The sequence below is a fragment of the Emys orbicularis genome, chromosome 7 (assembly GCF_028017835.1).
Source record: "Emys orbicularis isolate rEmyOrb1 chromosome 7, rEmyOrb1.hap1, whole genome shotgun sequence".
NCBI lineage: Eukaryota > Metazoa > Chordata > Testudines > Emydidae > Emys > Emys orbicularis.
The window spans coordinates 19,256,725-19,282,823 of NC_088689.1; the positions used below are offsets into that span (position 1 = coordinate 19,256,725).

Below are 26,099 nucleotides of genomic sequence, written 5' to 3' on the forward strand. Positions count from 1 at the left end.
GGGTTTTAAAATACTCATATTACAGTTAATTTTTAATCTTTTGCTTTGCATTAATGTGTTTACATTTTTTTTCATATATAAATGGGAGAGTCAGAAAAAAACAGAAATTTCAGTTTTTCAAGTGAGTTGGATTTCTGTACAGACATTGAAATGAATAAGTACAAGAGGTATGAGCAAGGCTCTATTTCTAATAAATTTTCATACTCTTAAGGGGATCTTTGAAATTATGACTTTGAAGAACTATTTAAAATAACTTTCTTATAGGCTTAAGGAACTCTTAATATATGATGAAACCTAATTATTTGTGTAAACATTTACTTATGAATTGGTATACTATTTTGCCAAAAAGACTTTCCAGTTAGTGGTAAGTAGAGCACCAGGATTTTGTTACTATGACAGAAGGAAACTTGGTTCATTTTCTTAACATTGAAGAGTACTTTCCCCTTCAAAGGAGTTGCAGAAGCATCTAGAATGTGTAGGTGTTTCTCTAATGTTGGAGGAACTGCATTAAGTTTTCTGACTGAAAGAATTACATTAGCCATTTAGCTTTGACCGAATGTTATCTGAATAGGGAGGTGTAGGTCTTGTGCACATTTATGGCCTTCATTTTAAACAGTTTCCAGGTTGGAACTTATGCCTGACTGACTAGAAAAAATCCGAAGTTTTAGGCATTACATGGAGCAGGTTGGTTCAGTGGTTTTGGAGCAAGCCTTGGACTGGCTCAGTTCCTGCTCTGCTGCAGACTTCCTGTGTGACTTTGGGCAAGCTACTTAGTCTCTGTGCCTCAGTTATAAGATGATCAGATAAGTACCTTAGAGATTGCAAGAAGCAGGGGAAGGGGGCAGGGGCGGGAGGAATCCAAGAGGGCACAAAAACTGGGGCTTTGGGGACCCGCCATGCTAGGGAAATGGTATCATTAAGGCTGATAGGACAGCAGAGTGGGAAAGGGCATACAAGGGGGCATGGACTGAAAATCTACAGTAGGAGGGGAGAAAATAAAGGCAAATTTGTTGAAAATATTTTGCTGGGTAGAACTGCAATTCTATTTTTTTTAAAAAGATATGCGGTTCCATTGTGTGTGTGTTTGTACTATCAAAGATGCTCAGTTCATTAGAAAAGCATAATTTTTACTTGTATTCAGTCCTGCAGACTTGGTCTTGAGTTGCCTAGTTTTGTATCTTGAATTTTGACCTCAGTGGTGCTATGCACATTCATTTTCTTTGAATTGTGCCTTGAGTTGACACCTGTGCAACCCTGAGTGACCTTAATGTGGTTGCAACTGATTAGAGCTTAGTAAACAAATCTGATGCACAGAAGGAATAGACTGTAGCTCACTCTCTATTAGTTTGTTTGCTCTGCAATTTTATAGATCTTTTTAAAAAGGAGAGAGCGGAAAACACTAAAAACTGTCATTACTAACATTCATATCTCAATACATAAGCAACTGTCTGAGTGAGGTGGTGGTGTTAAATGTATCCTTTTTGCATTTGGGCTGTGCTTTAAAGTTAGGGTATTAAAGCTCAAATTTTAGCTAGCAACTTTTTTACTAGTTCTGTTGGACTTATAGCCAAAAAACTTTGAAATGAAATCTGATCTGTTGAATCCCCTATATTTGAAAGAGTGTAGGAAGAGAATCAATGTTCTCCCCCAAAACAAAAATAAATGTAAAGGCCAGTTTGTTTTAGAGGTGGGTGAAGTAATTCTATACCAGGGGTCGGCAACGTTGGCACGCGGCTCGCCAGGGTAAGCACCCTGGCGGGCCGGGCCAGTTTTATTTACCTGCTGATGCGGCAGGTTCGGCCGATCGCGGCCCCCACTGGCTGCGGTTCGCCGTCCCGGGCCAATGGGGGGGCGAGAAGCGGCACGGGCGAGCGATGTGCTGGCCGCGGCTTCTCGCCGCCCCCATTGGCCCGGGACGGCGAACCGCGGCCAGTGGGGGCCGCGATCGGCCGAACCTGCCGCATCAGCAGGTAAATAAAACTGGCCCGGCCCGCCAGGGTGCTTACCCTGGCGAGCCGCGTGCCAAACGTTGCCGACCCCTGTTCTATACAGTACATAAAGAGCTTTGGGATCTTTCTGGATGAAGTGTGCTATATAAATGTAATGTACTAAGTGCTGTGTACTAACACAGTTATTAGTCATCGAGTCTGTTATAAAAAATGAGCAGTCTTAAAATATTACACTTTAAAGGATACTGTCAAGTATATTTAACTCTTGTAGGAGGATATATAATAAACTGAACTTTTCTCTACTACAACAGTTGATTTGGCAGACTGTTTTTTTTACCCGGCATGCAACCGTATGCCTTTGTGCACTGCTTTATGTACTAGTATCAAGAATCTCAAAAGAACTGTTTCATGGATGTTCGAACTATTTCTTCAACAGTGCTCATACTTCTTGGTGTGTGAATTCTCATTTTGGGAGGGGCTAAAAAATGTTACCTTAACTGTTCTTTAAGACTTTTCAAGCTAATTCAGCTTATACACAGTTAAGTCAGTTTTGCAGTCAATAGTATTTTCATACTGTCTAACAAACTTTGTACTTATGTCAGTGCTTTCAGACTATAGGAGTTCATTATTTTGTGGGGTTTTCTCTGTTTTCTACTATATGCCAAATGTTTATCTTATTATGGGTGGCTCAGAGAAGGAAACTAACTTGTTAATTTAAGGGTGGTGAAAACAGGAGTGAAGTAATGGTATGAAAATTTGGTCATGGTTGAAGGGAGCTTAGAGTCCTCATCCCCAGCATGTGCTAAAAAATGGAGTGGTATGAGCCAATGTAACTATGGAGTGATCCAAATAACATGAGGTAGGCCAGGCCTGATTATTACTTCTATGAACTTTATCACTGTAGTATATCTGAGGTGATAGTAACATGACTTCAAAAGCTAGCCAGAGCTAGGATGAAACCTATAATCTGTTGGAATAGATGGGGTTCTGGTTCATGCTCTAATACTAGGAAGTCCCACTGTGAACTCCCCTTTGGTTACAAGTATATATAAGTAGGACCTTCTTAAATTCTTGATTTTTGGGGTATTTCTTTTGTTTTATCCATTGATATTTTATTTCTCTTTATTGTATTTACATAAAATACTTCAGTCTGTATACAAATAAAAACTGAATAAATTCCAGTTTATCAATACTGTATTATTATTTTTCTTTAGAAGTATGCATTAAGCATTCCATGTCTTGAGACACTCACCAACCCCTACGACAGTTAGCCATCCCAAAATACCTTGGACACTATGGACTGGTCAGTTCCCCCCTTGAAATGTATCTGGTACTTCAGCTCCCAGATAATCCCCACTTCTCTGTCCCTACTTAGTGAGATAAATACCATGGGGCACCATGGATCTTCCCAACCCCTACTGCTTCCTTCTCCGGTCTCCATCGCTGACTCCAAGGACCCCACTCCAGGCACCTCCATCCTCCCTTACATATTCCCCCCTCTCCTTTTGACCCTCATCTCCCATAAACTCCTGTTAACCCCAGAAACCCCTCTCATACCCCCCTTAAATATTATCCATCCTCCATTGAGCTCCAGCCCCCCGTTAGTCCCAGGAACCCCAGCCTCCCCCACTAACCCTCTTCCCCCAGAGGGATGAGAGGCCTGAGGGTTGGGATGTCTGGTCCTCATCCCAGGGTTTGGGAGACCCTGGGTGGGGTGGAGGATTAAGAATGAGCCTGCCCTGCACTTCTCCCACGGTGGCTGCTTCTGTCCCCCCAGTGCTGGACCAAATTCCCTACTTCCGGTTTTGCAATCTGGTGCACAGGCTCTAGCACCACTCAGATTCGACCCAGCCATTCCTCAGTCTTGATGGCGGCGGGGTGGGGCCAGGCCAAATTAGTCAGTTGTGCTGCAACCCCATGTGCCAGGTTGCAAAGCCTGGAATGGGTAGCTTAGCCCAGCCTCATGGGACAGGTACTGCCACTGCAGATTGTTTTTTTGTTTTTTGTTTATGTTCTGTTTCATTATTTTGTGTTTCACATTTGTAAAATATACAGGATTCTGTATATAAAGATATCTTTTAAAAACCTATTCTAAGGTCAGTGTAGACAGGAGCTTTAGATTGCTATATTGTCAGTGCCGAGCTCCTATATTCAAGTGTCTAGTAATATGCATAAGGTGCTCTATTGATAACAAAAATATATAAATACACTATATAGATTAGATTTACCAGACACAATAAACTGTTCGGCCCCAGTTTCAGAATGTGTGTTAAATTGTCTTGCTTTCAGACCCTATCGATATAGAAATTGCATTAAAGCACAAATGTACATGCATTTTCAATTCATGTATTTTATGTAGGATCAAAGATACTGGTGTATTAGACCAGCTGACCTTTATTTTTCACTTTCCCAACTCTTCTCAGTCCCTTGCAGTCTGTCTTTCACCCTACTCTTTCTGCTCAGGTTGCTTTCAAAAAAAGGCAAGAGTAATTCTCTCCTGTAATTCAGTTGCCTTGAGAGTTGTCACTTTCTCCTTTTCCTTGTGTTTTCAAACAGTTCTTGGTTTTGTTTTGATGGTTTTCCTATCTGCCCACATTTTCCTCAGCACCCTTTTGGAGCTCTACTTTCTAGGGTGGATACAAATCATGACTAAAATCTTTATTATTACTTTTTTTTTTAATTTAAATCAAATTTCTTGTTTACATATTGCTAGTTCTTCACTTCCATTTTATGATCTTAAATTGTCAAAGTGGATATTTTCTACTTTTATTTAAAGTTTCCTAATTGTTAATAACATTTCAGATTTTATGTAGAGGTGTTTTTTTTCTACTAAGCAGCTTCACACTTAAAATGCTCATCTGTGCTGAAAAAGACAAGCCCAAAGGCCTCATTAATATGCCCTATTATGAGACTGTACAAACACAAAATTGAAAAGCAAGTAGCCTGTGCTCTGTCCCTCCTTTGTAAAGAGCTTTGAGATCTACTAGTGAAAACGATGTCTAAAAGCTAGATGATATTATTATTTGCGGCCAACATCGCCATCATTATACTGTACTTCCACAAGTAAAGAGCTGAAATGCTTCAACCATCAGGTTTTGCAGTTTGAAGTCAATGGGACTTATGTTCCTAAACCAGAGGTGGCTAAACTACGTCCCGGCGGGACCCTCCTGCCCAGCCCCTGAGCTCCTGGCCCGGGAGGCTAACCCCGGCCCCTCCCCTGCTGTTCGGAACAGCCTGTTCCCCCTCCCCTGCAGCTTCAGCTTGCCCCGCCGCCGGTGCAATGCTCTGGGCAGCAGGCTGCAAGCTCCTGGGGCAGCACAGCTGCAGAGCCAGGGCCTGACCTGGAGCTCTGTGCTGCACGGTGGTGTGGCTGGCTCCAGCCGGGCAGTACGGCTGTAGCGCCGCCAGCCACTGGTGCTCCAGGCAGCGCAGTAAGGGAGCAGGGGGCGTTGGATAGAGGGTAGGGGAGTTCGGGGTGGTGGTCAGGGGGCGGGGGTGTGGATAGGGGTCGGGGCGGTCAGAGGGCAGGGAACAGGGGGGTTGAATGGGGGCAGGGGTATCGGGTGGGCAGTCAGGAAGGGGGGGGTTGGATGGGGTGGCGGGGGGCAGTCAGGGGCAGGGGTTCCGGGGGCAGTCGGGACAGGGAGAAGGGGTGGTTGGATGGGGCAGGGGTCCTGGGGGGCAGTTAGGAATGAGAAGAGGGGTTGGATGGGGTGGAGTGGAGCAGTCAGGGGCAGGGGTTCCGGGGGCTGTCAGGGGACAGGGAATGGGGGGGTTGGATGGGGCAGGAGTCCCGGGAGGACTGTCAGGGGACGAGAAGCAGGAGGGGTCGGATAGGGGGTGGGGGCTGGGCCATGCCTGGCTGTCTGGGGAGGCACAGCCTCCCCTAACTGGCCCTCCATACAATTTTGGAAACCCGATGCGGCCCTCCGGCCAAAAAGTTTGCCCGTCCCTGTCCTAAGCACTCTTTAAAAACCCCACCCTAAAAGCAGGCTGAAGAGCCTAATTATGGACTCCAATTTTTGAAAACTTTGGCCTATATTAAAAAATTGTTGTAAATTACTGAAAGTTTAAGTAACTTTTTATTGTTAAAACAAAATTGTTTCACTGTTGAAGTGACACAGTTTTTATGCCACTAGATGACAGGTTCTTAATAAAAATACACTGAGTCCCTGATGCTGCAAACACTTACTTAACTTTAAACAATGGGACTATTTCTGTGAGGAAAGTTATGTATCTGTTTACGTGTTTGCAGGACCAGGGCCTTAATTTTCAATATTTGGATTTTTGCATACAGCAGTTTTATAAAATTGATACCCTACTGATAGTGTCATGAAAAAAAGCTTTCATATTTTAGTTTACTATGCATTTTAATCAAAAATTGCAATATCACCAATTTTAAGATTAGTTTTACAAAGCCTTGACAGGATTTAAATCAATGAAGACTTTTTTTAATCAAGTTATTTCAGTCATGCTTTAAATCTCTCTACTCTGCTACTTTGTTCCTTTTCCTTGTCCCCCTCCATTCTTTTCCTCTTTCTTCTTTTGTACTTCCCAGAATGATCTCATTCATTCCCTGCCACTGATTTTTATGACCTCTTCATTGATTCTTATATTTATCTATCCAACTCCAGTTCTCCACTTGCTCTAGTTAATCTTGAATGACATCACTAAACCGAATATAGTAACTTCACATGATGAAAAGTAAAATCCTGATCTTTCCTCCTAAAACTCTGTTCTTCCATCCACCTATTCTGTCACTGCCAATATTACAACGTATCTTTTTGTCTGCCAGTCTAACTCATTCCTCTTTCTCTAACCAGTACAGGGCTCCAAGACATCTTCAGAGTACTTCATCCTTTCCTCTACATCCTGATTTCCAAGACATTAGTCTATATTTATGTGATCTTTGCAGCCAAGATTGATTCATAATGCAGCTGCTAAGCGCTCTGTGCTAACCAATGCTTTCTCTACTTTGAAAGCTCCTATAATTCCACATCTGCATTTATCTCCATGTTTTCCATCCTTTCTTATGCGCCACCCAAGTGTCCTTCTTTGTGCCCTGCTTATTTTTCACTTGCTGTTGACTCAGGTCTCCCCTTAAGCCTAGAATAGCCTCTTATATTTAAAGCTTCTTGTCTCTCCTCCACAAAACTTCCAAACCCTCCTTATTGTGAAGCATTTGAACTGAAGTCACAGACTAGTCTGTGTGTGTACTATCTAGTCTCACTTGTGCCTTTAGACTTTAAGCCTTTTATGGATGAGACTGTTATCTGTTTGCCACTTGTTTCCTATAGACAGTGCTGCATCCATAAGCTATCTACTGACAAACATTTCTAGTGTCTTATTGTAGCAGTAGGGCATTGGTTGTAACATGCACTTGGGTTTATCTAGTGGGGGACAGCCAAGTCTTTTTCCTTGTTTTAATTATTGGCTTTTGTCTTAATGGATGGTGTCTTGTCTTTTACTTTAGCTATTTGAAGAATGCTATGACATTGAAAAGTTTTACATCATGGTAGGGCTTTTTCTGATTTAATGTGGAAGGGCGTTCCAAAGGCTTGGACTTTTCTTTTGTTGTTTGTTTGTACCAGGGCTAAATTAGCAAACCAGATATTCATAACTGCTGTGGCTGGCTCCAGAACAAGAGGCAGTTATTGAGCTAGCCTCAGCCTTCCCAACTTGTAGATGAGCACTTGAAATGGATTGAGTTTAGAGGAGGAGCCAAAGTAGGTCATGAAGCATCCCACTTATGAGAAGGGCCTCTAATTCATGTATCAGCTGTAGCATCTTCCAGAAATTCTTATTTAGGCCCAGATAAAATTACAGTAGTCCAGCTGAAGGTGCTGATTGGGCCAGGTCATAAGAATGGCCATACTAGGTCAGACCAATGGTCCATCTATCCCAGTATACTGTTTTGTGACGGTGGCCAGTTCCAGTTGCTTTAGCAAGTATGAATAGAACAGGGCAATTATCGAGTGATCCATCCCCTATCGCTTCTGGCAGTCAGAGGTTTAGGGATAACCGATGGGGTTATGTCTCTGACCATCTTGGCTAATAGACATTGATAGACCTATCCTCCATGAACTTGTATCATTTTTTTGAATTATACTTTTGGCCTTCACAACATCCCCTGGCAATGAGTTCCACAGGTTGACTGAGTGTTGGGTGAAGTACTTCCTTGTGTTTTAAACCTGCTGTCTGTCCATTTCGTTGGGTGTTCCCTGATTCTTGTGTTATGTGATGGGGTAAATAACATTTCCTTATTCACTTTCTCCACACCATTCATAATTTTATAGATCTCTATCATATCCCTCCTTAGTCGTATCTTTTCTAAGCTGAGCAGTCCAGCCATCCAGGCAGAGTGAATGGAATTTTCTTGCTAGTAGAGTGTATCCAGACTGAGTAACGAGTCCAGAGTGGCTTCAAGGTTGTGCAGAGTCTTAACTATTAGGGCAGATGACTTCAGTTGAGTGTGCGATGCTGGTGCTTCCTAGTTCTTTGTAGTGCATGCATCTTTTAACCAGCTAATATCACTTCCATCTCACCTGGCTTCAGTTTGAGCCAACTGTTTATCTGTTCTTCAATTTCAGTTATTCCCTGAGATCTAGGAGACTGTGCTATCTGTACTGAATGAAAATATGTAAAACAACGTATGGTTGCTGTATTGTTGGTATTCTAACACGTCTCATCTTGCAAGAAACTGTAGTTGTTGCAACGCAAGAGTGAGTTCTATGGGATTTGAAAAATCAGCGATGCAGGTGAAGAGTAACAGCTATTTATGACTCTTTAGAGCATATTAAAAAGGCAAGAGAATATTTAGCTTAACATTGTTCTGATAGCTTCTGCCAGGACATACATATAGGTCAGCAGTATTTGGGAGGGAGGGGGGAGAGTGAATATTTCAACATAGGCTTTACCCTACAAGAAGGTCACTCATCAGTGCTATTTCTGGGTTATGACCTGGCTTCAAACTAGAATGGATGCTTGCTATTTCTGAAGGTGGTTCACTGCCCCCTTTTCAATAATCTTGCACAAAAACGAAAGGATTGGGATGGGATGCTGGTGAGTGAGGTCAGCTGTGGATTTTTGGAGGGTGGGGGGGTTGAGCTTGATTTCTCATGTATTTCAAGGTGTTCATAGAATTCCTCTCTCAGAAAGTCATTGACTGTTTTTGTTTGCATTGGGCAAAGATTCTCCCCTTTCACTGACCATTCAGGGGACATGGACTCAGCAATATGTTCTAACCCCACCGGTTAATGTTTCTATTTTCCTCATTTGTCAAAATGGGCCAAATTTTAACAGTGTGTGTTCTGCAAGTTTCTTTTCATCTCAAGGATGTTTAACTCCAGGCTGAAGAGCTCCTGTCTGATTTGCTTGACTGCCATAGGTAGTAAAGTGGGAGAAGGGGAGCTATCTATCCTTTGTTAGACACTCCCCATAGCTCATGAAGAGCCAGTTGAGCTACTCCCAGAGGCTGGCAGGTAATCAGTCCATAGAGTAGCCAGAAACTTTTCCCCTTCCCTGCAATGGAACAGGTGACCAACAGGGGAGCTGCTGAGCAGCTGCAGCAAGTAAGGGACAACAGCTGCTCTGAGCACTCTCGGCTTTCAAACTACAACTGCTCTTGGGGCTGCCAGGGAAATTGTGTGAGGCAACTTGGGAGATGGCACTGCCTAGCTCCTGCCAACAGTGATGAAGCTGGTTCAAACGATTGGGTTTAAAAATCACAGAGCAGGTTAAGTAAAACACTTTGAGTTTATAATCCAGTACAATTATTTTGAACATAGTAGTTCCCAACGGCCATAATTAAGAGTTTTGAAGACCACAGATGGGATATCACTGATGAAAATGATTAATTCACAAACCGTAAACTCGACTTTTTGTGAAGTTTTCCTTTTAACTTATGCTTTCTCTGTGTTAAATTGTTGTGCATGTAAATAGCTTTAAAGATAGGGTACTTTCACATTATGATTTAAATGTCTGCAAACATCTTTTGTAGTAAGAACATCTTAGTCCTTGAAGCTAAGTATGTATGTGTGAACTGAGAATATTCAGTACTTTTACTGTACATCAAAGTATATTTTCATATACATCATGTTAATGTTTTAAAATAAAATCCCTTTCAAATGCCAATGCAACATTTTATAGAAAAGACTTCTGGTAGCAATGTACCTTCCTGTACTCTTATCAGCTACTTCTCAGGAAAAGGTTTTTGAGAGAGTTAAAGGTTAAACACAAAGTTCAAACACTCTGGCATATTCAAACATGGCAGGAAGTGGAGGTGATGATTATGCTAACACAAAAATCACAAGAATGGAAAATTGTATATTAATATTACACATGAGAATACAAAGATTTGAGGAATGTAGAGAGGAAAAGAAAATTGAAAACTTGAAAGGTGGGGGGCGGGGAATGGTAACCTTACATACTGTATTGGGTTGTTACTCCAATCTCTCTTTGTTAGCATTAGTACTGTTAGCATAAGATAACAGTACTAATGCTAACAAAGTTAATAATTTAGGCTCTGATCATGTACTGAAATTTACCTGAGCAGACCTTTGTGCTCATGTGGAGTTCCGTTGAATTCCGGGGTGCTCCATGTGGGTTCCATCGTCATTGCCTCCATTGTTCTCAGTGCAGGACTGGTGCTTTAATTGGCAAATGAGGTATCAGACTGGGAAATTGTTAGAAACACCTGGTACTTCCTTACATTTTATAGGACACTCTTACTGGAATGTGTGTAAGAGTACACCCAGAAGAAGCCAGCCTAAGTCTAAACAAGAAGCCCAGAGAGCAGGAGCTAATTTTACTTAGGACTTATGTAAACAAATACAAAGAACATTAACTGACCAGTCTCAGTTACATGGCTTAAGAAATGCTTCATTTCCTAGTTTTTCACTGGGAAGCTATGGATTAGGATTAGTAATGCTAGACTTAATACCAGCTATTTGAAGGTATGGGGAAAATCAGGAATACTTTTTACTTCCTTGAAAACTAGTATTGGATTTTAGAAGGAAAGCAAAGGAGTTCATATGCTGCTTTATAGATTTAGACCCTGATCTAGCAAAACGTTCAGGCATATGCTTGATTAGAACCATAGTCATACAGGGTTTTAAAAAGCATCTAGGTGATTTAGGAGTAAAAATCTCAGACTTTCAATGGGACTTGTATTCCATAACTCCCTGTAATATTGATGAAATTATATTTGAATTATAACTTTTTTTTTTTTTTAGCTTAACTGCTGGTGGAATGTTAGATTGGTGGCCTTGGAACCAAGCTCCTTATTCAAAGAAGAAGAATAGTATGGGACTTGAGCAACTCTGCCATGCCACTCTTGAAAGGATCTCTTTAGATGTTGTATGGTAGTTCATTGTCTGCATTCTTGGTCTCTCTAAGAATGCCAGTAGTGGTAATGGCATTATGATTTAGTTGCCCCTGAGCAGCAGAACTACAGCTACTAACTCATGTCACATAGTCCACCAAACTGCCATCTGATGGTAACCACTTTTGCCTACTATGAACCTGAGTTGGATTAGAACTAATATTAATTTACTTAAGTGGAATGTTTCTATAACATAATATAATGGTGGTAATTTTTTTACAACTGAAAGTGTTCTACTGTGATCTTTTACACGGGATTCAAATCAAATTTAAATTTATATCTGATACATGTTTATATTCTATGGTTTTCTTTAAGAAAACCATAGAGCATCTTATTAATACAATTACTAATTTTGAACTAGTGTTCTGCAGAAAAAATAAGTTACGAAACTTAATATTGTAAACTATCCTGTAGTTTATGTTGGATTTTTAACAAAGGACATACAGGAATGAAAAGTGGAATAGTTTTATAAGCCAAAAATTAGAGGATGAAGTTTTGAAGCACATTTTTTTTTCTTGTTAAATCCAGTATACTGACAAGTAAAACAATCCCTCTGTGCTTTGGCCCCAATCCTGCCAAGACTTAAGGCCTAGGCACAGTCATACTGTCTTTAGTGGAACTAATCACATACTTCAAGTTCAGTATGTGAATAAATCTTAGCATTATTGGGGTCTTTGAGAACTGTTCATACTTATGTGCAGTTTCAGAAATATTTGTTTTAACAACCCATTACTGTTTAAAATCTTCAGCTATGGATTTTATAAAGTCAGTTCTAGATTCTAGATCATCTCATCAGCCATTCATCTGCTGTTCTTCTGTATCCTCTTAAAAATGTAATAGGAAACAATTTTCTTTGAAGACTCTCTAATATTTTTATTTAGCAGATCTCAAATATGGGCTTTTGAAACTTCATTCTCTACCTTGCTGGAAAAAATGGGTACCGTTTTTCTTGTTTCAGTTTCTATGGAGTCTCTGCAGAGAATAGCGTTTCAACCTGTTTTGACAGGAAATCAGCTACCAATATTTGCTTTTTATAGACATCCCATTTCTCTGGTGTGCCTATACTACTTAGCAAACAGTTAAGCTGTAATTGTGCCCATAGTGTGACACACAACTTTCTAGGGGGTATAAATGGTGAAATTTAGGAGGACAGGACACGCCCATATTATAAAGCTGCTGCTTTATTTAAATGGAAATATACCTGATGCTAAGTGTTGCCAAATTATGGGCACAATTTATGTAACAGCCACTCTTGATCTCGCCATTACTTAGTTATCTTTGCAGCAGGGAAACATCTCCCCACTCTAAAATGATCCCAAGAGCTTGTGTGTGAACTGTTAACAGTATGGTTACTAGATGAGGCTGTCTTAAGAACTACCATGTATCTGTTTCCACAGTTAGTCATATCAGAAACATATACTATGTCTCTGACCTAAGATGTTGATATGTAAATTATTCACTGCTTGAGCAAATATTAGTCTTACAGTAAAGTCTAGGATTTCCTTGACTATTTAATTTAAGCTTTTGAAATTCTACAATATTGTCAATTGCCTTAAATCCAGTGGTTCTCAACCTATTTATCAATGTGGGCTGCATATGCGGCCCACAAAGTGTTACCTGGGCTGCAGGTTGAGAGCCACAGTGCCCCCCCCATCTAGCCCGCCCCCCCCCCCCCTCCAAAAGCCCCTATGCTCAGCGCCCTCCGCCAAGAGACCACTCCACAGAGTAGGTCCGGAAGCGGAGAGCTGGGCAGGGGGCAGGGACCCCGACCCTGGACCCTGCCATGCAGGGCTGGGGGGCAGCCAGGACCCTGACCTCTGCGGGGACCCTGGACTCTCCCTCCCTGGACTCCGCCCAGGGCCTGCGGCCTTTAGCATACAGCTGAGCTGGGACATAGCTGTGTGCTAATTGGGCTGCATGCAGCCCATGAGTTAAGAACTGCTGCCTTAAATATACACAGTAATTTTCCTTTTGGAAAAATGAGGTAGCTTACTTCTAGATGAAGGGTTTAAACTCCTTACGATGTCATCAGAAAAATTACGGAAGAAACATCTCCTCAGATATCACCAAGTAAGATGTGCCATTTCACAATTTTGCAGTCTAACTCCTTAGCTAGCAGATAAATTATTTTTATCTAGTTTTTTTTATAAGGTGACCCATCACCATGATATTTCATTTCCTTCCAGGTTTCTGCTTGCTAAAAGCTTAAGTTTCATTGACCATCTTTAAATTCATTGCCATATTTCTCAGTTCTTAAGTATTTCTAGTATGTTCACTTTTTTAATGGTGAGATGGCAGTGATAAAAATTTGATTTATTTTTCTCTGATTTAGTGAATAAAACTATGGACTAGCGTACATGGTGACAAGGGTTTAGTGGCATACTGAAATTGGAAACTGTAGATAATCACACCCAAGCAGGTGATCCCAAATATAAATATGTAATTAAAAATGTGACTACAAGTACCTCACATCTTGCCATGATGCATGTGTGTGTGTGTGTGTGTGTGTACGTACACACACACACACATATCAGTAGATCTTTTCTCCCCTCTCCCCCCGTCCCAATATAAATATAGAGAGAGAGACACTACCTGATGACTTTTAGACAAGGATATAAGCAGTGGAAAAAATGGATGACATTCTAATAAACTTTTAAAGTAAACAATGTTGCTCAGTAGAGCAGTGTGAAAGCTCCCATTGGTGAATAAGTTTATATACCTAAACTTAATTGTACAGAGTTGAGATGCTAATTAAAATTGGTATTTTTAATCTGTACTGTCCCTTACAAAGTATAGAAGCATAATGCAAGACTATAAACGCTTCCCATCCTGCTTTAAAATATATTGACATCAGGCAAGCTTTCATATGTGAATTTTTAATGTTGGTTTTACTTGGATTTTTAGACCACTATTCCAAAAGGATGGAAACTTGTTTGCTTACAGTGTCATATTTAAGAGCCAGTGACTTTCCTGGCTCCTGAGCATAAAAGCAGAAGAGGATGATGCAATGGTCTGTAAGTGAGATGGAGCAGCAAAAGTTGAAGCAGACAAAATGGGAACAGGTGGTCAGCAGTATAAATAAAGATTCAGAGCTGATTTTCCAGAAAAACACGATGGCATCACAAATCAATGCCAAAGGTTTTAGTTTTGGGTTTACATAGTGTGTGCATAACTACCTATAGCTGTACATGGATACTTAATTTCCCTCACCTTTTAGTAATATTCAAGAGTGAAAGATTTCTGATTTTTGGCTGAAATTGGTGTACTTCGTACAAGATTTTCATATATAAAGATGGCTGCCCAGAAGCCCCTCATCTGAATTTCCTTTCCCTAAACAGGTTTCAGATGGGTAGCCTTCTTAGTCTGTATCAGTAAAAACAACCAGGAGTCCTTGTGGCACCTTAGAGACTAACAAATTTATTTGGGCATAAGCTTTCGTGGGCTATGACCCACTTCATCAGATGCATGGAGTAGAAAATATAGTAAGCAGGTATAAATATACAGCACATGAAAAGATGGGAGTTGCCTTACCAAGTGGGGGGTCAGTGCTAACAAGGTCAATTCAATTGGGGTGGATGGGGCCATTCCCAACAGATGACAAGAAGGTGTGAGTATTAACAGAGGGAAAATTATTTTTTGTAGTGACCCAGCCACTCCCAGTCTTTATTCAGGCCTAATTTGATGGTGTCAAGTTTGCAAATTAATTCCAGTTCTGCAGTTTCTCGTTGAAGTCTGTTTTTGAAGTTTTTTGTTGTTGTTGAAGAATGGCCACTTCTAAGTCTGTTATTAAGTGTCCAGGGAGATTGAAGTGCTCTCGTACTGGTTTTTGAAAGTTACAATTCTTATGTCTGATTTGTGTCCATTTATTCTTTTGCGTAGAGGCTGTCTTGTTTGTCCCACGTACATGGCAGAGGGGCATTGCTGGCACATGATGGCATATATAACATTGGTAGATGTGCAGGTGAACAAGCCCTTGATGGTGTGGTTGGGTCCTATGATGGTGTCCCTTGAATAGATATGCGGACAGAGTTGGCAATGGGGTTTGTTGCAGGGGTTGGTTCCTGGGTTAGTGTTTCTGTTGTGTGGTGTGTAGTTACTCACCAGTTGACACCATCAAATCCCAATGACAACACCTTCTTGTCAACTGTTGGGAATGGGCCACATCAACTCTAATTGAATTGGCCTCGTTAGCACTGACCCCCCCCACTTGGTAAGGCGACTCCTGTCTTTTCGTGTGCTGTATATTTATACCTGCTTACTGTATTTTCCACTCCATGCATCTGATGAAGTGGCTTATAGCCCATGAAAGCTTATGCCCAAAGTTAGTCTCTAAAGTGTCACAAGGACTCCTCGTTTTCCCTAAACAGAGTAAGATAAGCTATCTCAGACTGTAGGGCTGTTGACAGGTAACTTTTTAACAGCAAAAGACCTATTGTTAAAAGTGAGAAGAAATGTAAATCTGTTATCTAACCCTTTGTGCAAATTAGTGAAAGAATCTTTGATTATCCTATGCTGATCTTGTGTAAACTAATAGGCATGCTGTTCCGCCAGTATTTAACACACACATACCGAGGTTCTGAACTCAGGGTATATAAAAACTTAAGTACTTAATGGTTATATTTCAAAGAAATGTATAAAAGTTACTCCTGTGATGGGGAAAACACTTGATCTTAATTTGACTTGTTCCTATGTGGAAGCTCCTTTACTGAAAATTCTTCGAGTAGTTGAAGCTGTGCTCAAAATGTACAGACCAGTCTTATAATCAGTGAAAGTAAACTTTTTGTTTTAATCATTGTTTTTGTTTTGCAGTGTAATGTTCAAGCTCAGAAATGCCTTATGTGGATCGTCAGAATCGCATTTGTGGTTTCCTAGACATTGAAGAAAATGAGAATAGTGGGAAGTTTCTGCGGAGGTACTTTATCCTGGACACGAGGGAAGACAATCTGGTATGGTACATGGATAATCCACAGGTACGACGACCTCTGGAATAAAATTGTGGAAGTTACCAGAAAGTCAAATATTTTGTTGACCTAAAGCAAATCTATTGTATACATGGAAGAGGGTTTCAGAATGAATTTCATCGAATTTGCAGCTCTAAGGAAAAACTTTAAGTAAAATATTAATATATAGCTAAATCACTTGTATCCCACTTCCTTGATTAGGCTACTCTCTGAAACCCTTTATTTGTAGGGGAAAACTATAATTAATGTTTCACAGCTTAAATAATTTTGTTTGCATTTGGAGTTCACAGTCACACCTGGAAAATTCAAGCATCTTGTGGTCAGTGTAACATCCATTGTAATGGCATAGATAAGGGATTTGAAATATAGGTATAAGTTCAGAAAACTCCTGAAATCAAATCCAACTTGTATTGGATAATACCGTATACTGCATGCACATCTATCATTATCAGTACTTAAATATGGTGCCTTTTCTCTATGTTGAACAAGATTTATTAATTTGATTGTCTATGGTCCAGGACCAAGGCTTGGGGAAACTTTAAAGCTCAGATATAAAAACTGTTAAAACTTCAGTTTCACAGCACTTTTCAGATTTTACAGAATTAACATCCACTAACTAAAATAATTTTCAGTATTTTTAATGATACCATAGCTTTTTAAATTATACTCTTGATTACCCTCTTGCTTTTCTCAACTGAAATTCTACTATGTTTTAAAATAAAATATCTCATCCTAGAACTATAGGTTAGTGCTTTATGCCGTTACACCAGTTTTCTGCTTCCTACCTCTAATGGTCTGAAACCACAGGCCCTAAAATCAAGTTGAAATTGGTGTATGTGAGGAAGGGTAAGTTAATGAGAACTAATTGAATTATATTTTTAAGGCTTGTTTTGCAAATTAATATGGCTAGAAATAAATGACATACCACCACAAAAATAAGGAAATAAGATGTAACTTTCAGAACTAGTCTTCATAGTTAGAAATATTTTATTTGAGATCTGAATTATTAAATAAGAGCAACCATTCCAAACTCTGGGCATGCTTGGCAAACTATTAAAAGTACGATAAGTACGTAACACTCTTTCCAAAACTCTGTGTGTTCTACCCTGGGAATAATGTGAGTATAGCCAAAAAACCGTGAAATGTCCTACCAGTGGCCCCTTCTCTTATACCAGTGAAATTCTAACTCCTGTACTTCTGCTGACTGCAACTGTGGCAGTGTCTCCTGAAGAAAAAGGTAGTTTCTTAAATAGGTAGGTCCAAAACCATTTATATCTTCATTGATCAAAATCAATCCAGGAAACAGTAGGCAGCTACTATGGATGAGATGTTCTATTTGCTCTCAAAATGACTCACTGTTTCACAAGCAGTCTACCAGATTCTGTATCAGCTACATTTTCTGGACTGATCTAAGATGTGTTCCTATGGAGAGTATTTTGTAGTAGTCTGATATCAAAATGACAAAGACATGGATTAAAGTTGCAAGAGGAACATCTGAAATAAATGAGGACGTGACCTTCTGGCTGTGTGGAGATGAGAGAAGCTGACCTTCCCCTGGCTTCTTACTTTTCTAATTGCTTGAAGTTTTTAACCAGATCCCCAGATTGCAAACCCAATACATAGAACCATAGAAGATTAGGGTTGGAAGAGACCTCAGGAGGTCATCTAATCCAAACCCCTGCTCAAAGCAGGACCAACACCAACTAAATCATCCCAGCTAGGGCTTTGTCAAGCCTGGCCTTAAAAACCTCTAAGGATGGAGATTCCACCACCTCCTTAGGTAACCCATTCCAGTGCTTCACCACGCTCTTTGTGAAGTAGCTTTTCCTAATATCCAACCTAGACTTCCCCCACTGCAATTTGAGACCATTACTCCTTGTTCTGTCATCTGCCACCACTGAGAACAGCCTAGCTCCATCCTCTTTGGAACCCCCCTTCAGGTAGTTGAAGGCTGCTATCAAATACCCCCCTCCCCAATCACTCTTCTCTTCTGCAGACTACATAAGCCCAGTCCCTCGGCCTCTCCTTATAAGTCATTTGCCCTAGCTCCCTAATCATAAATGGCAGATACATACCTTCACTTGAAGGAGCTGATGTTTTTTCTGCTGTATTCTTTATTGGTTTTCCCCAACCAGCCAGCAGTTGTAGTCTTATAGTAGCCAAGTAATCTTGGCTTGGACACAATCCAGACAGTTTGCAGTCATCTATACCCCAATCTCTCCCAGATGCTGAGCAGTACAATCAACCACTCCTGGTGGATCAGGTGACATTGAGATATAAAGCTGTGTGTGATTAGCATATTAAAGATGTTTCAACCCATGTCTCCTTTACTGAATTTCCTAACAACTTCACACACATGTTGACAGAGGTGACAAGATGGGCCCCGGAAGAACCCGCAGGAGAGTACCTTCAATGAAGAAAAGTAGTTACCAACACCTCCATCTGAGTGTGTCAAGCACGATGTGCATAGAGAAACCAGGCCTGTTACCCGTGCTGTAGTTTGCAAGTGTGACAGAACCTAACAGTCAATATTGTCAAAGGCTGTTGACAAATGTAGTAATGTTGTGATGGATACTTGATGTCCTCCTTCTGGCAATGGATGATGCTCAAATAATGCCACTAGAGTTTTCTCTGGACCTTAAAACTGTTGGTTCCTCAAACTAGTGTTGGCGCAGGTTTATTATGATTGAAGTACTGTGTCCTTAGGCTAGTGCATTTTTCAGTTTTAATACTTGCCTTTCTTAATGAGGTGTTGATGTTTATTTGGAAACCACTTGCAATCCTTAGATGAAAGGTGTTATGTAATTGCAAAATAGTTACTAAATTCTTAACTCTGATTCCATATTTTCAAGATGAACACACATCTGGATGCATTGTGTATCCATAGATGTTGAAATTTGTAGCAGTCTTCGTACCAAATGTTTGTACCACCCTCATCTGTAGAAGATTAGTTACAAACATTGTAGTTTAACCTCTGCTCGTGCCCAACCCCCCAAAAAACTCTTCCTTTGTCTCTTTAAAAAAAGATCTAAATCAGCAATGGGATTTCTGTAGGTTTGAAAAAAATGACAAATACGTACTTTAAAATTTTGCTTCATTTTTGTGCCAAGACCAAGAATCCTGGGATTTGTGATGCTTGGTAAGAAATAATTGCACCATATTTTAAAGCTGTTGTGTGAAATGTTTTAGTGACAGTTGTGTTAACTCTTATTGAGAATCGTGAGATCTTAAACTTGGCCTTTAGAAGGTTAATACAGAAGCAAGATTTTTAGGCATGTTTTAAAATGAAATTTTTATTTCTGCTTGACACTCTCAAAAAATTTGATTGAAGTCAGTGGAACTACTTGCATACCATGAGCATTTGGTCTTAAGTCTGGGAGCTCAACTTAAGTTCCAGCGGGTTTAATTCTCTTTAGTTTTTGTTATTACTTGTGAATGTTAATAGCAAAACTTAGTCTTGTCTATTAAAATAACCAAAGTGGCACTAGAAGCCGAGCTTTGGTGGCATGGCTGCTTTTTGTGAACTTAAATTGCCAATACTCACTCCGGTTTAACTACACAGGTCTTTTACTTCACCTTTTACTTCTGTGCAATTGTGTAATTTTACTGCCACTACTTGTGCTTTTGAGCAGTTCAACAGTTATTTCTCATTAGCGCAATCAGCCACTTGAAAAGCAAAATTGTAGCTCATACTTTCAGCTTTGAGAGGTAGCATCCACTATATGGATCTGGAAAAGTTTTATAAATGTAAATAAAAGAAACTATAAGCTATTTGCACAGTATGTGGTACCAATGTGTTTTCTACAGTACAAGAAAACCATTTTAAAAAAGCAAACATGGTATTGAGACATTTAAGGCATGGAGTATAAATCAGCTAAACTAAAAGCTAAAGAGGGGAGGGATAGCTCAGTGGTTTGAGCATTGACCTACTAAACCCAGGGTTGTGAGCTCAATCTTTGAGGGGGCCATTTAGGGGAGGGGAGAGGAAACAAACTGTCAGGGACAGTACTTGGTCCTGCTAGTGAAGGCAGGGGACTGGACTCAATGACCTTGAAAGGTCCCTTCCAGTTCTATGAGATAGGTATATCTCCATATATTTATTTAAATTGTGCCATTCAAATATTCTTATGCTATGGTGCCAAGTGTTAGTAAGACTGCATTTGAAATGTGGAATCTTACTATATCCAAAAACATAAATGAAATAGGGACAGTGCAGTATAGATCAAAGTGATTTAAGGCTGAGGCAGTCAGAAATTGTAGGTGAAAAAAGAGGAAATAACTTCTGGAAATTAAATAGAACTCTTTCAGATGATTTACATTAATGGGGGGAGTACAACTGTTCCTCTCCTCTCAGCCTTCTGTGGTTATGTCCCAGTCACATCAATGGAAACACGCAGAAATGTTGTGAAACGTGCAGCTCTTCAGAATTTGTGTTTAATGATACATACGCTCTATTTTTAGTGTTTCACTCAGGTATTTGTGCTTTCTTAAGGTTAGTGCTTGCACACAGATGAAGGGGTTTTGACTGAAGATAAAAATCCACTCATTCGTTCTTGAGCTGTAGAATGAGGGGGGAGGGATAGCTCAGTGGTTTGAGCATTAGCCTGCTAAACCCAGGGTTGTGAGTTCAATTCTTGAGGGGACCACTTAGGGATCTGGGGCAAAATCCGTACTTGGTTCTGCTAGGCAGGGGGCTGGACTCGATGACCTTTCGGGGTCCCTTCCAGTTCTATGAGATAGGTATATCTCCCCCCCACCCCAAAAAAAATGGCTGCAGAGCTGCTCTGTGGAGGCCACTTCAGAGAGCTTGTATGAAGCAGGCCCTGGCATCAGGCACACTCACCATCCTGTCCCTCTCCAGCCTGGTGGGGGACTCACAGCTAGGAGCCCCCAGCTGAGGTGCTCCCAGCAGCAGAGGGAGATGGGGCCCGCCTCCTCCAGCTACAGGAACCTCTGGGGCTGCTGCCCAGTCCCAGAGCTTCTTGAAGCAGGGGGAGGCACTCGGAGATGGGTCTGATCTCCCCCCAAGAGAGGCCATCCAGGGGAAGGACAAGTCATGTTCCTTTCCAGCCTGGCCAGGGCTTGCAGCTAGGAGCACCCCAGCTGGTAGCATGGGGAGATCTGTTTTCAAGGGGGCTTATTTCACGGTCCATGACACCTTTTTCTTGGCCGTGAAATTGGTAGAGCCCTAAGCATAACCTCTGTTGCACAGGGGTCCTTTGCATCTACTGAAAGGTGTGAGTGGAGGGAAGGTTGTATTTGCCGTTGTGTAAATGTACTCGGACATTCTAGGAAATGAATGATCCTAAGACCATGTTTAGCAGCGCATCTGTACACAGTGTTCGTTATTCCAAAATATAGGCTGTAAAAGCAGAATACAGTAAAAGCTGTTTTATCTGGCATGTTGGGGGAATAGTGGGTGCCAGTAAGTGAATAATGCCAGTTAACTAAGAGGGGGAGGGAGTTTGGGTGAAGGAGGGGGCTGAGGGCTGAGGGTTGGGGTGCAGGAAGGGGTGTTGGGTGCCGCCTCTGGGAAGGAGTTTGAGTGTGGGAGGGGGCTCAGGGCAGGGGTTTGGGGCACAGGAGGGGATGCGGGGTGTTGGATCTGGGGGCTGCTCATCCTGGGCGGCTCCCTGAAAGCGGCAGCGACCTGTCCCAGCTGCTCCTAGGTGAAGGCACAGCAGGTGTCGCCCCTGCCCACAGGTGCCATTGGCTGCTGTTCCCAGCCAATGGGAGCTGTGGAGCTAGCGCTCAGGGTGGGGACAGGGCGCAGAACTGCCTGCCGCTTGAGGTGAGCAGCCCCCGGATCCCGCACCCCCTCCTGTGCCCCAACCCGCTGCCGGCCCTGCGTCAGCTGTACTATAAGCCGGTATTTCAATGAAGATCAGAAATGCCGGTTTATAGAGCTTTCCGGTTGAAATGTCAGATAAAATAGCTTTTCCGGGACATTGGGCTGAAAACTGTCCTGCCACACACAGGCTCAAAAAAGAAAGAGGGATGCTTTCTTGGTTCACTGTCAATTTCTGCAGAATGTAAAGTTTCTTGCCCTTATGGTTGCAAGGAATCTTTCAAATGTGAATAAATGTTAAGTATTATGTCGTCTTCCTCAGCCTGCAAAACTACTTGTGTCCTTGCCACTGCTTAGAGCTGTTTGATCTACAGCAGAGTAAAAACCGATCAGTCTTATCACAAGAAAAATAAATTTTACACTGCTGTTTCAGAAAACTGCTGCAGGGCACACAATGAAGACCTCCACTGGGAAGGAAGAGTTAGAGGCAAAGGTGGAAAGCAGAGTAGTGGAGAATAGTACTTGCAGTAGCCAAGAGGCTGAAGAAAGAGGTAGATAACAGACCATCTGCCTTGCACCATCCAAGAGGCTCTGGAATGGGAAAGGGGAACAAAGAGTACTGCTCCTTTCCAGCAAACAGAAGGGAATGGGGGAGAGGAGCTTCTAGATTCAGTTATTGTTTAGCTAGAGACCAATGAAAAGAGAGTCTAAGAACAGTGCACAGTAAGGATTCCAGCACTGTCCCTTTTTCCAAGAGTTGTTGGAGGGGGAGGTGTTTTATATGGGAGTTGCGCTGGGCATTCCTCATTTGTTATCAGAATCTGATTAGTAGATTTAGTCTTCTGGTTACTAGGTGTATGGTAAAACATTGAAACTGTGTGTGGATGTGCAAGGGTAGGGGAGTGAGTGACAGCATAAGTTAGAAAAGACTATCTTGAGTCAGAATTTGTGGTGGGAGGAGAATAAATATAGGGAAATGTGTATATGACAAACATGGCTTCATTCCATTTCCCCCCCCCCCAAAATAGGTCATGACATAGCTTTTCTTGTTAATGTTTCTTTCTCTTTGTCCATACCTATGTATTTTTAACATAAAATATTCTATTATGGAACAGAAGTGAACTGAAACTGAAGATGGAAGGTATGATTAAAATAAAGAGATGCACAGTAAATTTCACTGGAAACAAATTAAATAGAAATTTGACCATATTTTACCACTGAATGCAGTAAACCGTACATAATTGTTTTGCTCCTTTAAATTGCAATTCCCAACTATAGACTTGCTATGAAAAATAACACAAATACATGTTAAATAGGCCAGTGTGTGGTACTTGTTGCTGTTTCTAGTTTCAAGAGACTGTCACAATCCAAACTGCAATCAGGCTTGTAGGCTTAACATTGCTGGTAAGGAACTTGTATACCTCCCATTTTCCTCCAGTTCACTTAGTAATGTTGCCAGAGACTGGGATATTAATATATTTTAGAAAGTACTATTACATAAGGGAAGCATTCTTGCAGGTAGCTAAGGAGTGGATGAATGTCTCTTTTCTATTAAAATACATAAGATGCCATCATCTTGACTCAACATCTGTTAAGGAAAAAGTGTGCTTTTAGGAGGATTTCCTGGATGCAAACCTGCAAGAATCCTTTTTCCTATAGTAAAATACATAAACCTCTGAAACAATTAACACCAGCATTATTTCCAACAACCATTCAGTTTTAGTTGATTACCAGATGTTTGTTTAATAAATGAAACCGAATAGTTTAAATCCTGTTAAAGCATACATTGTGTTCAATGTTGTATTGTGAATGCAACTGTATAGAATTTTTTTTGTTCATAAAGCTTTGATTAGCTTCCTTGTATTTGATGCATATATATTGAACATGTTATGTGATAGGAGGATAATTTTAGTTTCATACCATATTATTGTGTTTTTTTTTAATATAGAACCTTCCCTCTGGCTCTCCACCTGTTGGAGCCATTAAACTTACCTACATTTCAAAGGTATGTCAGTTGACTTATAAGTGATATATTTCTAGACTATGTGTAAGATTGTAATTCTATCAGTAGATTTTGGTGATATTAACAACTATGATTTTATGAAAATGCCAGAACTCCTTAATGAATACTTTTAATTGATGAGAGTTTAGAGACAAGCCAGAAGAAGGATGAAAAGATTAGAAAACATATTTTATAGACTCAAGGAACTCAATCAATTTAGAAATTCAGACTGGAAATAAGGCACGAATTTTTAATGGGGGTAATTAACCACTGGAACAATTTATCAAGAATTATGGTTGATTCTGTGTCACAGGCAACTTTAAAAAAAAAAAAAATCCAATCTTTATTTAAAAGTTATGCTCTAGTTCAAGCAGGAATTAATTCAGGGACATCCCATGCCTTGTGTTATTCAGAAGGTCAGACTAAATAATCACAGTGGTTCCATCTAGCCTTACCTATGAAGTTACAGGTAGTAGTTTTGGGGGGTATATCTGATATTATACTTGGGGGGGGGGGGGGATGTGATGTGGTTACTGCTCCTGAAGTTTCAAGAAACATTAAAAGCACTAGAGCTAGTCAAAGCAGTAAGGAATGCAGAAATCTGTCTAGGTGTTCTTTTTACCAGCTTCTTGGTGATACTTGTCTAGATTTGCTTCAAAAAAATTAAATTCCAACTGTTTGCCCTTGTATGTAATAGAATTAGTATTCTAAACTATGGATTCAGGATGAACTCTAATTTGAACTTGTACCTATTGGTCTGTGTTCCAGTTTGCCTCTGAGAAACTGAAGCCATTTACAAAGAAAAGAATACTCATTTAATATGATAGTTTGCAGATCATATAATCTCTTAAAGATCAACGCAGGAAACTTCTGGAAACAACATAATCAGAAACTAAATACACCTCTACCCCGATATATCAGGTCACGTTATAACATGAATTCAGATATAATGCGGTAAAGCAGCGCTCTGGGGGGGTGGGGCTGCGTGCTCTGGTGGGTCAAAGCAAGTTCGATATAACGCAGTTTCACCTATAGCGCGGTAAGATTTTTTTGGCTCCCGAGGACAGCGTTATATCGGGGTAGAGATGTACATATAGGGGTGCAAAGTACTCTAAGAAATTCATAGAAAATATGGAGCAGAAGGGAGCAAATTTTGAGGTTAAATTGATGGAAAGTGTTACAATGTCCTGTAAGAAATAACAAGAATGGGAAAATGAAATTGCCTTCTCTTGTCCATACATCTCATTCCTGTTCTTCCCCTCTCCAATTTTTCTTGATACCTTTACTTTCCTTGTTTACTATCTTCTACAATCCATTCTCCGGTCTTCTTGTATTCTGGTTAACTTTGGGGTCATAAGGGTAGGTAGATGTCCAGGGAAACTACCACAGATGTGCTTACAACTATCTTCATTCACCTCTTAATTGCGTAATTTCCTCTAAATTACACAACTCTTCTTGAAATTTCAAGTCCTAAATCTGAAAAGGTGCATAAATCAGGTTTGCAGTGAAAGGAGCGTTATGGTGATGACACTAGAAATGCATTGGGGGAGGAAGGCGGTTAATAAAATCAAAACTCAAAAACAAAATCCTTATTCCATTTTTTTTTTTTTTTTTTTTTTTAACCCCAAAAAGGTTTTTGGAGTTCATGAAGTCCAGTAGGCACTTTGCTGTTGCTATTGATTTCACATTCATTATGCTGAAATCCTACTAATGGGTAGCAGTTTAAAATCCTAAAATAGAGAATTCTGCCAAGCATCTAAAGCCCAACAAGTGTCAAGGAGTGGCTTTCACTTTCCAGGAATGATTTGGGTCCTTAAATGTAAGGAATAGAAGCATATATTTTATGTTTCCGTCTAATGTTGAATTGTTAATGTTAAACTGAATGTGTTTGTACAATATCTAGTGTGTATATAATATTACATGTAATGTCACTTACTGTATTTATTATACATGTTTAATTTTCTTATTAGGTTAGCGATGCAACTAAGCTAAGGCCAAAGGCAGAATTCTGTTTTGG

At 40.5% G+C, this 26,099-nt stretch overlaps 1 protein-coding gene across 1 annotated transcript in view; it reads left to right on the forward strand.

Annotated features, from left to right (window-relative positions):
* The window catches only part of PLEKHA1 (pleckstrin homology domain containing A1), an 84,637-nt gene that overhangs the window by 5,737 nt on the left and 52,801 nt on the right, over nt 1-26,099 (forward strand). The window contains exons 2-4 of the mRNA XM_065407403.1: nt 16,141-16,301; nt 24,029-24,085; nt 26,053-26,098. Coding sequence (XP_065263475.1) covers nt 16,161-16,301; nt 24,029-24,085; nt 26,053-26,098 — 244 coding nt within the window. The 5' untranslated portion in view covers nt 16,141-16,160. The remainder of the gene's footprint in view (nt 1-16,140; nt 16,302-24,028; nt 24,086-26,052; nt 26,099) is intronic.